The 13,512-nt window shown below is 36.4% G+C and overlaps 1 protein-coding gene across 7 annotated transcripts in view; it reads left to right on the forward strand.

The window, feature by feature from the left end:
* CNTLN (centlein) overlaps nt 1-13,512 on the forward strand; it is a 363,805-nt gene that overhangs the window by 315,337 nt on the left and 34,956 nt on the right. For 5 of the 7 annotated variants that reach the window (XM_066257308.1, XM_066257310.1, XM_066257309.1 and 2 more), the window contains 2 exons: nt 3,572-3,763; nt 12,577-12,674. In XM_066257308.1, coding sequence (XP_066113405.1) covers nt 3,572-3,763; nt 12,577-12,674 — 290 coding nt within the window. The remainder of the gene's footprint in view (nt 1-3,571; nt 3,764-12,576; nt 12,675-13,512) is intronic. The other 2 variants (XM_066257311.1, XM_066257313.1) reach the window with 2 other exon arrangements.

Consider the following 13,512-nt stretch of genomic DNA (forward strand, 5'->3'; position numbering starts at 1 on the left):
TTCCAACAAGATCACCAGAGAAGTTGTCTCACATGCCAAACTAAGTATAAGCAAGGAAAGGTATTTATACTTCTTGTCTCATCTATGGCATTTCTCAAATATGAGTTAGAATGCTTAAACTGAGAGGAATCAGTAATAGAGACTAATTATTTGTCTAAAATTCTAAGGGATGATCAAAGAATTCCAAATTGATGGCCTGTTTCCACTATTTTGACAAGTGCTCTTATAGCATTTTGAGGCATAAATAACTAATATTAGAAATATATTTTAAATATTATAGATTATAAATATTGTTTAATCAAAACAATGTACATTTTAATATATTACAAGTCATTTGGTTTATTGTCTCCATAATTTAAGTATTTCTTAATTTAATAAATTTTATATTGTTAGATTAAAGTTAAAATCTGCATAGACATGTCTTTTAGAGAAATATATTAATGGGCTTGGTCTAACCTCAATGAAGGATATATTTATGGTGTCTGGATCTGCCAGTGTGGAAGGAATAGACAGAAATCTAATGGCATACAAATTTAACAAATAAGAGGAGCCACCACTGGGTTTGTTCATAGGAAGAAAGGAGCCTCGTCAAAGTTTAGTCTTCTGTGTTGCCTGACACCCACCTAGAATTGTAGCCATGACTTATGTCTTACCAAATTCAAATCTCAAAAGTCTAATTTAGACGCAGAGCATTTATTTTCAGGATTTACGTATGTTCTAGTGCATACTACTTAAGTAAAAGCTAATAATACCACATTGCTAATAAAAGTATTTTAATTTAAATAGTCAAACTAATAGATTATAAATACCAGCTGAAATTAATATGTGTCTTTTTAGCACCATTTGGGCTGCAAATAGTGAATTTTTGAAACTTCTCTTTTGGTTTTTACTATATAGAAAGCATTGTTTGTAGATATTATAGGTAATACATAGGTGGTCAAAGGCACAGTCCTTTTACAAGGATTTACCAGAGTACAAGGTTGGGGGACAGGCATAGTGCTATGGGAGCTAAGAGAGTGGGAAGCAACTTTGTTGAAGAAAAAGTGTAAAGTACAGAGGATTTTTTATAAAGGAGGAAATAGTAAGTGCTCTTTAAGCACGAGAGAAAATTCATCAGAAGGAAACACCATGTGTAGAGAGTCCTTAATGGAAAAATGGCAGACAGGTTTGGGGAATGGTGGGCAAATTTGGCTTTAGGTGATGTCTGACTAAAACACAAACTGAAGGTAAATCTTCAAGAGCCTTAATACATACACAAACACCCTAGCTTTATCCTATATGGGAGAGGAACCTTGAAGGATTTTGAATAGGTAACAACTTGTCAGCATTGGGTTTTTTTTTTTTTCCTGTATTTTTCTGAAGCCGGAAATGGGGAGAGACAGTCAGACAGACTCCCGCATGCGCCCGACCGGGATCCACCCGGCACGCCCACCAGGGGGCACGCTCTGCCCACCAGGGGGCGATGCTCTGCCCCTCCGGGGCGTCGCTCTGTTGCAACCAGAGCCACTCTAGCGCCTGGGGCACAGACCAAGAGCCATCCCCAGCGCCCAGGCCATCTTTGCTCCAATGGAGCCTTGGCTGCGGGAGGGGAAGAGAGAGACAGAGAGGAAGGAGAGGGGGAGGGGTGGAGAAGCAGATGGGCGCTTCTCCTGTGTGCCCTGGCCAGGAATCGAACCTGGGACTTCTGCATGCCAGGCTGACGCTCTACCACTGAGCCAACCAGCCAGGGCCTCAGCATTGTTTTTAAAAGTTGTATAAAAGATGATTTGAAAGCAGGGAAAGTTGCAGGGAGGACCATTATTACTGTCCTCTCAGTGGAGAATCTTTGTTAAGAACGTGGCAGAAGGGAATGAATATGAGAAACATTACATACTTTGTAGAACCTGAAAATTGGTTGGGCATAGAAAATCAATAAACCAACATGAATTCAAGCTTGGATGGTACCCAGAATGATTTTTAGTTTTAGGGAAATTGTGAGTTTGCTTTTAGATATTATTAGGTACTTTTGGGAAAATTCATGAATGAATATTTCCTGAGAGTCTTAGAATCACACTTTAGATCATAAGTTAAAATATAGCTTAAGAAATAGCTTTTTCACCAAACATACTTTTTATTTTATTAAAAATAGTGTAGCCTGACCAGGCGGTGGCACAGTGGATAGAGCGTCGGACTGGGATGCAGAGGACCCAGGTTCAAGACCCCGAGGTCGCCAACTTGAGTGCAGGATCTAGCTTGAGCAAAAGCTCACCAGCTTGGACCCAAGGTCGCTGGCTCCAGCAAGGGGTTACTCGGTTTGCTGAAGGCCCACGGTCAAGGCACATAAGAGAAAGCAATCAGTGAACAACTAAGGTGTAGCAACGAAAAACTGATGATTGATGCTTCTCATCTCTCTCCGTTCCTGTCTGTCTGTTCCTATCTATCCCTCTTTCTGACTCTCTCTCTGTCCCTGTAAAAAAAAAAAAATAGTGTCATATCAAATATATAAAGCCCAGTTTTGAATTTGTGATCTGAAATATTCATATTTAACAGTGTACATATTCATGCACAAATACATATGCAATTATAGAATTATTTGTATAGTTTCTAGAAGTTTTGTTGAAATATAGTGTTAATACTTAAGTTATTATATCATGTTTATATTACTGTACATGTTAGCTACATCTCTTGCTGTTTCTAATTAGAATTCTTAACAAAGGCAGGTTTTTCCCCCCTCTGAGGGATTTCAGTACCATTTTGTCTAATTGTTCCTTATGTTAAACTACCATATTATAAGCTTCTTTGGAATAATAAAATAATAGGGCAGTTATCCTCTTAAGGAGCTCTGAGTTGTTATGCCATTAGAGCTTGGTGACATTCTGTTGACTACAAATTGGTGTGAGAAGGGCTAACATTAAAATGGTTTCTTTTACACTGTTTCGTAAAAACATTACCCGTATGTCATTTAGTAAAATGTTTGTTATTAAAAATTCAAATGTAAGGAGTTTAGTGCAGTCTACCTCAACATTACAAAGAGGACTTGTCAACTATTAATCAAGTTCATAAGAGTGAGGGAATTTGTTTATATGCTATTTATTTGAACAAAATCTTTAATAAGCCTCTTCTGCTAATTGGACTTAACATTTATGTTGCTAAATGAGAAGCGTTTTGGCTGCTATATAGAATGGTAAGATCTACCCAGTGGAATAAACAACTAACATCTGTTACCTCGTCCTGCTCCAGCTTGGCTTTTACCAGTTAAGTACATCAGCCCTGAAGTCAAGGTTATCAAATATGTGAATCTCTGGCTCACCCATGTATATGCGAGGGCAAAGAAATAGCACATCATGAGTAAAGACCAGCCAACCAAAAGCTATTGAGTACAGCTGGTCCATTTTGTTTTAACCTTTACAAGCCCTACAACCTTAAGGAAAAACTCATAGAGGTTGTAATTTTTATAACGGCTATTTTTATACTTAATTTTATTCCTTTTCCTTAGCATTTTTCTACCTATAGAATTTTATGCTGATAATTGTTAGAACAAATGTAATCATTTTTATAAGACATTTACATTTATTTTCTTTAAAAAAAAAAGAAGCTAAATTTGGACTTGACTCAGCTTCGGAAAGAAAAGGAAGACCTATTAAAGAAATTGGAGTCCTCATCTGAAATCATAAGTTTGACAGAAGAAGTTTCCCAGGTAACAGTTCCACGTATACAAGTTACATCACTTGGTCCTTCAAAGAGCATGGATTTGGAAATGAAGCAATTACAATTTAAACTAAAGGTGAATATAAGTTTTATTGAAGATGAAAACATATATTAAGTTACTGAATCCTTACAGACACGTTTATATTAACTAATTTAATTTTAGTAATAATGGTAAATTATGGTATAAATAATCTAAAAATTATTAAAGCTGTGTTCAACCTCATCTTCCTACTTTAGCCTGGTAGATTCTTACCCAGTTACTCATGATTCTATTCTCTGAAAAGAATGGCAACACCGCATCATATCCTAATTTAAGAGATAATGGAAACTGGACATTCTATTCCATTAATTCAACTCCTCTCTGCACCCCTCTTCCTCCACTAAACAGAATTCTTTTCAAACATGTAATATGTCAACATGAGTGGACTGCTTCTCTTGACCCACTTGCCTACTATTTTAATTTGGTTGTTGCTGGTTGCAGATGGGGGAGGTGGAGGGAGTAAAGGGAAGGAGAAGTGCCCAACAAAGGTAGGTTGGTTTAAAAGATTTCTGCAAATTAAATCTGAGAGAATAAAAAGCAGTGTTCCTTTTGTTTATAAGGATTTTTATCTAAGTTCAGGTGAAACTGTCAACAACTTAAAAGTAAGGCTGATCTTAGTTTAAATAGAATTATTCCATAAGGAACAGGATTTCTGAGTTTTAATTGGGAAGTCAATTTTTATGCTGCTTAAAAGACTCATTTATTCTTTACATATTTAATTATTTTCTTCAGTGGAGATTGCTAGTGGGAGCTAAAGGGACAATGTAGATGGAACCATCATTTTAATGAAAAGTATGAGAAAGAAAATTCTGGTTGGGAATGCATAAAGTATGTTAGCAATGGAAAAACCATGACTGTTAAGAAGATATTAGAATACTGAATTGTCAAATAGCACTGTTGTTTTCAGTTCAAAATATGATATATGTACTCTCCAACATTATCTTTAAATGAATAATTACTAATAGGATAAAATAGGATTAAGTTCAAAGTAAATGAATATATTGTTGCTTGAAAATATTTTGCCTTATTAATAATAATTAGATATACAAATATTGATCGACTTACGACCTATGCAACTTTACGATCATTTGACTTTATGACCACAATCGCTAGCTACGACTGCTCCGCGTCTGGTAGCGCAAGCGTTGCCCAGCTGGGCAGATGACAGTGCGGACCAGCTTCTGGCAGCACTACCATCTCCACGTGAACCATCTCAACTGTTATCCCAGACTCGGTACAGCAATTTGTGTTTTGTGTCTTGGATATTTTTCATCAAACCCCTCCCAAGGTGTCTACCAAAAGGAAATTGTCTTTGCAAATATTAAACCAGTTGTACTGTTTTACTTAAACCTGACGAATATAAAAATAAGAAACAAAATGCTGTAGAGATGATATAAATGGCATAAAATGAACTAAGAAAATTATGATATATAACAATAGTGAAAGAAAATTATGATAAAATATGACTTAAAGATTTTTTTTTTTGTATTTTTCTGAAGCTGGAAACGGGGAAAGACAGACAGACTCCTGCATGCGCCTGACCGGGATCCACCTGGCACGCCCACCAGGGGGCGACGCTCTGCCCACCAGGGGGCGATGCTCTGCCCCTCCGGGCGTTGCTCTGTCAACCAGAGCCACTCTAGCGCCTGGGGGCAGAGGCCAAGGAGCCATCCCCAGCGCCCGGGCCATCTTTGCTCCAATGGAGCCTCACTGTGGGAGGGGAAGAGAGAGACAGAGAGGAAGGAGAGGGGGAGAGGTGGAGAAGCAGATGGGCGCTTCTCCTGTGTGCCCTGGCCAGGAATCGAACCCAGGACTTCTGCACGCCAGGCCGATGCTCTACCACTGAGCCAACCGGCCAGGGCCATGACTTAAAGATTTTTATAACATCATTTCACAGTACTGTACATATAGCCTACTCAACTTATGACCAAATCATGTTACGACCAGTATGTTGGAACCAATCCTGGTCGTAAGTCGAGCACTAGCTATATACACTAGCATTAATTTAGATGCTTGTTGAATACCACCTTCTTCAGACAGTCTTTATGTACAAAATTTGCCTCAACCATTACAGTTTACAAATTTAAATAGCTTAATAAAAGTGTGAAAAATGTAGTTTTAAGCTTTGGTGCATGTATCCTCTCTTAAAATGTGTTTCTGTGTCTGAATAAAATGGCATGAAATATATAAATAGACCATTTCAGTGTTTAGGTTTCGATACAGAGGATAAATCATTGAGATATTCTGTTATCATACCTATTATAGATATTTAATTCATAGTTCTATGATTCTTCTTATATTAAAGTCTTCATGATCCAAATATAACTTTAGTTTTTGCCAAAATAAAATGTGATGTTATATCCAGTAATGTCTAATCTGACTTCTGAAAAAATTATAATTGTTTTCTTGATTTATAATTTAATTATTTGATTTTACTTCCTACTAATGGTCTAACCTAATTTTGATAATAATGGGTCTATACGAATATCTTTATTATTTGCATTACAGTTTTACAAAGTTTAAGTTTTACCCAACTATCCTCCCTCTCTCACTTTGGTGGATTGTGTGAGTCACAAAGGTGAGACTAATGAGAATGCCTAAAGCAATTTACACCATGCTTGATGTAAGTTTGAAGTGACATTGTCCATATTTAACCTGGAGTCCCAGAACACTGACCAGGCTGCATAGGGACAAAAAGGGTAAATCTTTACTTTTGTCTTGTTTCATGTTTCAATATGGAAATATTCTACAAGACCAGGTTTCTTTAAGTATGTAATACTCTCTGCTACTACAAATTTATTTTTCAATATTGCATCAGTTTGCTAGGACTGCCATAACAAAATACCATAGACTGGGTGGCTTACATAATAGAAACTTATTTTTTTATAGTCTTATAGTCTAGAAGTCCAAGATCAAGGTATAAACTGGTTTAGTTTCTTCAGAGGCCTTTCTCCTTTGCTTGTAGATGACCACTTTCTTGCTGTGTCCTCACATGGTTGTATCTTAGTCTGTGTCCTAATCTCTTATAAGGACACCAGTGATACTGGATTAAGTCCCATCCCTATGACCTCATTTTACCTTAAGTAACTCTTTAAAGACCTTATACAAAATTAAAACTACAATGAGATATCATCTCACACCAGTCAGAATGGCGCTCATCAACAAAACAACACAGAATAAGTGCTGGCGAGGATGTGGAGAATAGGGAACCCTCCTGCACTGCTGGTGGGAATGCAGACTGGTGCAGCCACTGTGGAAAACAGTATGGAGATTCCCCAAAAAATTAAAAATCGAACAGCCTTTTGACCCAGCTATACCACTTTTAGGAATATACCCCAAGAACACCATAGCACTGTTTGAAAAGAAGAAATGCACCCCCATGTTTATGGCAGCATTGTTCACAATAGCGAAGATCTGGAAACAGCCCAGGTGTCCGTCAGTGGACGAGTGGATTTTAAAAAGCTTTGGTACAGCCTGACCAGGCGGTGGCGCAGTGGATAGAGCGTCGGACTGGGATGCGGAAGTACCCAGGTTCGAGACTCTGAGGTCCCGCGTGGGCTCATCTGGCTTGAGCAAAGAGCTCGCCAGCTTGGACCCAAGGTCGCTGGCTCCAGCAAGGGGTTACTCGGTCTGCTGAAGGCCCACGGTCAAGGCACATGTGAGAAAGCAATCAATGAACAACTAAGAAGTCGCAACGCACAACGAGAAACTGATGATTGATGCTTCTCATCTCTCTCTGTTCCTGTCTGTCTGTCCCTGTCTATCTCTGCCTCTGTAAAAAAAAAAAAAAAAAAAAAAAAAAAAAAAAAAAAAAAAAAAAAAAAAAAAAAAAAAAAAAAAAAAGCTTTGGTACATATATACTATGGAATACTACTCAGCCATAAGAAATGATGACATCAGATCATTTACAAATGATGACATGGACCTTGATAACATTATACTGAGCAAAATAAGTAAATCAGAAAAAACTAAGAACTATATGATTCCATACATAGGTGGGACATAAAAATGAGACTCAGAGACATGGACAAGAGTGTGGGGGTTACAGGGTGGGGAGGAGGAGAGGGAGGGAGTTGGGGGAGGGGAGGGGCACAAGGAAAACCAGTTAGAAGGTGACAGAAGACAATTGGACTTTGGGTGATGGGAATGCAGCATAATCAAATGTCAAAATAACCTAGAGATGTTTTCTCTGAACATATGTACCCTGATTTATCAATGTCACCCCATTAAAATTAACTAAAAAAAATTCGGGTCCCAAAATTTGAGTAAAAAAAAGTATTACAATAGAAAAAAAAAGACCTTATACAAATATAGTCACATTTTGAGGTGCTAGAGATTAGGACTTTAATGTGTGAATATTTGAGGGGACACCATTCAGCCCATAATAGGTATCAAATTGCTAACAAAATTTTTCAAGAAATAACTTCTTTTCTAGTTGATGTTTATATGCTTAAGAAAAACTGGTTAGATCTGAATACTACATACATCTTTTTTATTTTACCCAATTGATACTGGCCTGTTCTTTGTAAATTCTTAGGTGTACTTCTCAGATGTATCGGTTCACTCAGTAATTAAAGAGCTATCTACATTTTTGGTTTCTTTATATTAGACATGCTTCTTCAAGGTACCCAACTTTATATAGATAGATAATAAAATATTTAGACACCTATAAATTAATTCTAGTTGTTTATATTTAGTTTAATTTCTAGTTCTTTTTGCAGTTGAATTGAATAGTACTACAATTTATGTATATGATTCTTTGACTTCCTAATTGTCAGAAGCATTCCTTTTGGTACATACCATGTTCTCTTCCAGTTTTCCAGAAAGTTAATAATGAAGAAAAGTAGTTTTTCAACTACTGTCCCTTTATATATAATCTATTTCCAGACTGTATCTAAGTCCTTTACAAATATTAACTCATCTAATCCTCATTTCAACCCTGTGAGATGTTTCATTATCTCTCTTACAGTTGAAAAAACTGAGAGAGAGAGAACCAGAGAAAGTTACTTTTCCAAGGCAACATAGCTACTGAGTGATGGAGCAGAGGTTAGAACTCAAGCCACCTGGCTCCAGAGTCCATGCTTTTATTCATTACACTATAAAAATGTAAAAATATATATTTAATAAGCTTAGATAGGAAAGCTTTAACCAGGTGGATTCTCATCATTGTGACATTTTTGAAATATGTATTTTATTTCAGATTTTACATCATTCTACAGAAAGGTTTATACAGTATGAAATGGAAAAGGGTCAGAGAACTTGGGTTTTTGATTACTCTTCATTAACTTTTTGTAGGATCTGACTGAAGAAATTACTTAACTTCTCTAGAGGTTTCTATCCACTAAATAAGAATTTTTGAGGATCAAAAAAGTAGCTATGAGATTTTGAGATCCTGGCAAAAGTATGATATATAGCAAGCTGATATCGTTTCATGTGTTATAATTCAGTAATCCTCAATTATCCAGAAGTCAGTTACGGCATTTGAGCCACCTAAAATAACAGCCTTAAGTCTAAAAATGGAAAAGAATCCAACAGCTATCTTAAAATCCATTTAATTTATTCTATTGAAGATACTGTCAGGCTTCATTTACTGCTCATTGTCTTTTATTTTAAATGCAGCTCTAATAAGTTCATTTGTTCACCTTCTCAACAAAAATAATCTCAAAATCAGCAAATTAGAAGTATGCATATCAAAGGGCAGAATTGTTTTTAGGCAGGAATATTGACAGAAGCATGGAATTATGACAGAGAAAAAGGAAATATAAAAATATTAAGATAAAATACAAAATAAGAAAAGCAGCAGTCTGAGAGCATTTAGAGTAGTATATCATTATAGCTCTTAAAGGCATCCCTATATAATGTAGCTATATCATTATAGCTCTTAAAGGCATCCCTATATAATGACAATGATAATGTAATAGATATAGCAATATGATGCAATTAATATGGTGATATTTATAATATAATATCACTACAGTAAAGTATTATTATTAGCTAATGTAATCATGAATGCACATATTTCTAAATGAACAATCATTCCAGAAAGAATGAAAATTAATGATTAAAGCAAAAGCTTCAGTTATCTGGTAACTAGTGTGCAACATCTTATTCTAGCAATGCTAGAAATAAGGCCCTATTCATCACTGTAAACATGTGAAATATGGTGGACATTTAGATTGCATTACCCGCCTGACCTGTGGTGGCGCAGTGGATAATGCGTCGACCTGGAAATGCTGAGGTCACTGATTCGAAACCCTGGGCTTGCCTGGTCAAGGCACATATGGGAGTTAATGCTTCCAGCTCCTCCCCCCTTCTCTCTCTCTGTCTCTCTCTCTCTCCATCTCTCTCTCCTCTCTAAAAATGAATAAAGAAAAAAAGAAAAAAAAAAGATTAAAAAAAAAAAGCCTAGATTGCATTACCCAAATATTTAATTAAACTTTTAATATTCCATAAAGTTGCCATGTTAAGGTAGCCTTGGTTTTTTAAAAAAGTTAATATATTTAATATAAAAATTAAAACAATAGCAGTTTATTATTTCCTCTGAATCAGGATGTTGACTGTAAAATTATTTCCAAGTTTTTATATATGCCATACCAACGAGATGGTTAAAGTCTGTCTAGGGACTTTGTCTTATATTTACGTTATGTTATAAGGGTTTCATCTTGCCAGATTTACATTTTTTTAGCATGAATCAGTCAAATCTAGTAATAGTTCTAATAGAAAAAATTGATTGTAGTTACTAGAAAGATTAGTGAAATAACTATTCAAATATTCTTAAAGCTATCATATTTTATAATATATTAATTTAATACTTTTAAATTTAGGAAATGAATTAATGTATGTCAACACTATCTTGTAAGTGGAAAAACCAAAAACCAAGTGATGTCTCAGATTACATGTTTACTTGGAACTTGAGTCAAAAAAAAATTTTTTTTCTCATTTTTCCAAAGCTGGAAACAGGGAGGCAGTCAGACAGACTCCCGCATGTGCCCGACCGGGATCCACCGGGCATGCCCACCAGGGGGCGATGTTCTGCCCCTCTGGGGGGTCGCTCTGTTGCATCCAGAGCCACTCTAGCACCTGAGGCAGAGGCCACAGAGCCAATCGGCTGCAGGAGGGGAAGAGAGACAGTGAGGAAGGAGAGGGGGAGGGGTGGAGAAGCAGATGGGCGCTTCTCCTGTGTGCCCTGGCCAGGAATCGAACCCGGGACTCCTGCACGCCAGGCCGACGCTCTACCGCTGAGCCAACCGGCCAGGGCCCAGTCAAAATTTAAACTTAGGGGTCTAGTATACTGATTACCAGAGGGAAAGAGGATAGGGAGAGGTAGAAGAGAGTAAGGAAGGGATAAATGGTGATAGAAGGAGACCTGACTTGAAGTGGTGAACACACAATACAGTATACAGATGATGTATTGTGGAACTGTACACCTGAAACCTATATAATTTTATTAATTGATGTCACCCCAATAAATTCCATAAATCAAAAAAAAGAAAGTGATTTTAACATTCTAGTTCCACCTCTGACTCCTAAGCTGTGCAGATAAAAAATACCACATAGCTGTTTTCTACTTTGAAAAACTAATACTTATATATAACTATATTAATAATAAGTCATATTATTAGTAAGTTCAAGTGAGGAATTACAGTATTTAGTATTCATAAGATTCTCTATAAGTTATCTATTACTGTCTAAACAATAATCCTAACGTGTCACAGCTTAAAATAATAGCAATTTCTTATTTCTTTTAGTCTGAGTTCCCTAATATGCCTGTATTCTAAACCAAGGATTTACCTGGCCTTGAATTTCCAAGATAGTCTCACTCAATGGCCTGACAAATGGTTGGCTGGTTGTAAGCTGGAGTAACTCAGCATTCTTCCAAATGGCCTTCCTCTGTATTCTTTGGAAGGTTATCCCAAGGCAACATCCCAAGAGGGCACAGGTGCATACTGCAAGGGTTTAGGCCCAGGATCTGATACATGCCAAGTTTTATTTCTGCCACATTCTTTTAGTCAAAGCAAATCACAAGCCAGTAGATTCAGAGTGCTGGAAGATGGATTCCACCTCTTTTTTTTTTTTTTTTTTTTTTGTATTTTTCTGAAGTTGGAAAAGGGTAGGCAGTCAGACAGACTCCCGCATGTGCCCGACCGGGATCCACCTGGCATGCCCACCAGGGAGCGATGCTCTGCCCATCTGGGGCATTGCTCTGTTGCAACTAGAGCCATTCTAGCGCCTGAGGCAGAGGCCACAGAGCCATCCTCAGCGCCCGGGCAAACTTTCCTCCAGTGGAGCCTCGGCTGTGGGAGGGGAAGAGAGAGACAGAGAGGAAGGAGGGGGGGTGTGTGGAGAAGCAGATGGGTGCTTCTCCTGTGTGCCCTGGCCGGGAATTGAACCCGGGACTCCTGCACGCCAGGCTGACGCTCTACCACTGGGCCAACTGGCCAGGGTGGATTCCACCTCTTAATGGGAAAGAGCAGCAAAGCATTGTGACTATATTGAGTCTGTTACAGGTTACTAGTAAAATCCAGCATTAGATTTAAGTTACCTTATTAAACCATTAAAATATTTAATTTCATACACATTTACATTTTACAAAGACAGCTCATTGCTCATAAATGTATTTTGGGTGTATATGTTTTACAGTTGTTTTACATGGTTTGGGCATCTTATATAAATCCTTTAGTATACTGTAGTGATTCTATTATAACATAAAATAAGGCATTTAAAATATTTACATATTCAGTTATAAGTATAACTGAAAATTTACTCTTCATGAGAATGGCATTTACTTTTATGCTGCTTTAGAACAAGATTGGGAAATGTATTTTAATTTTTGTGTATTTTTAATCTAGAATGCAACTAATGAGCTCACTAAGCAGTTATCAAGTGTGAAGTCTCTGAAATTTGAACTCCTAGCAAAAGAAGAACACATAAAGGAAATGCATGAAAAGTACGTTTTTCATATTTTTATCCATTGTGTTTGGTGCCACCTAGTGGAAGTTAACTCTATTAAACGCACCCAAGAAACAATATCAAGATGTCAAAAGTTAACTTTTCCTTTCTTAGTTTATGTTTAAAGCTACTTAAAATGAAAATTTAAGGAATATTACATATATCATGGTATGTGGCAATATGCTTACTATTTTTTCAATTATACTGAGAATATATAAAGTTAGATTTTCCTTCTCAGAGTAAACATTTAATTTTGAATAAATATTAATGTCCTAAAGACTATGAACAAAAAACTTTAGAATGTGGTAATTATTCAACCAAAGATATATGTATAGATTGATCCTTATATTGGATTTAATGTCTAAGCTTATAAAGCTAAGTTAGAAAACAGGGAAAGTTTTGTTTATATTTAAAATAACTGGAGGCCCTAGGCAGATAGCTCAGTTGATTAAAGCATCATCCTGACATTCTAAGGCTGGGGGTCAATCTGTGGTCAGGACACACACAAGAATAAACCAATGAGAGCATAAGAAAGTGGAAGAACAAATTGATGTTTCTCTCTCTCTCTCTCTCTTTCTTTCTCTTTCTCTCTCCTCTTCTCTTTCTAAAATCAGTAAATAAAAATTAAAAATGACAAAGATTATAAAAGTTTGAATTTTATATGTTTATTAACAAAAGGAGGTTTAAAATGTTTTGTTATACATTCAAAATTATTTTCTTTCTATATATTTTATAGATATACTAGAAATGATAACCTGTTTAAATAGAATTCCAGTGTCAGTAATAATTTAATTAAAATATACTGTATTTCATATACATACATGAACATTGTACTA

The sequence above is a fragment of the Saccopteryx bilineata genome, chromosome 2 (genome assembly GCF_036850765.1).
Source record: "Saccopteryx bilineata isolate mSacBil1 chromosome 2, mSacBil1_pri_phased_curated, whole genome shotgun sequence".
Taxonomy (NCBI): domain Eukaryota; kingdom Metazoa; phylum Chordata; class Mammalia; order Chiroptera; family Emballonuridae; genus Saccopteryx; species Saccopteryx bilineata.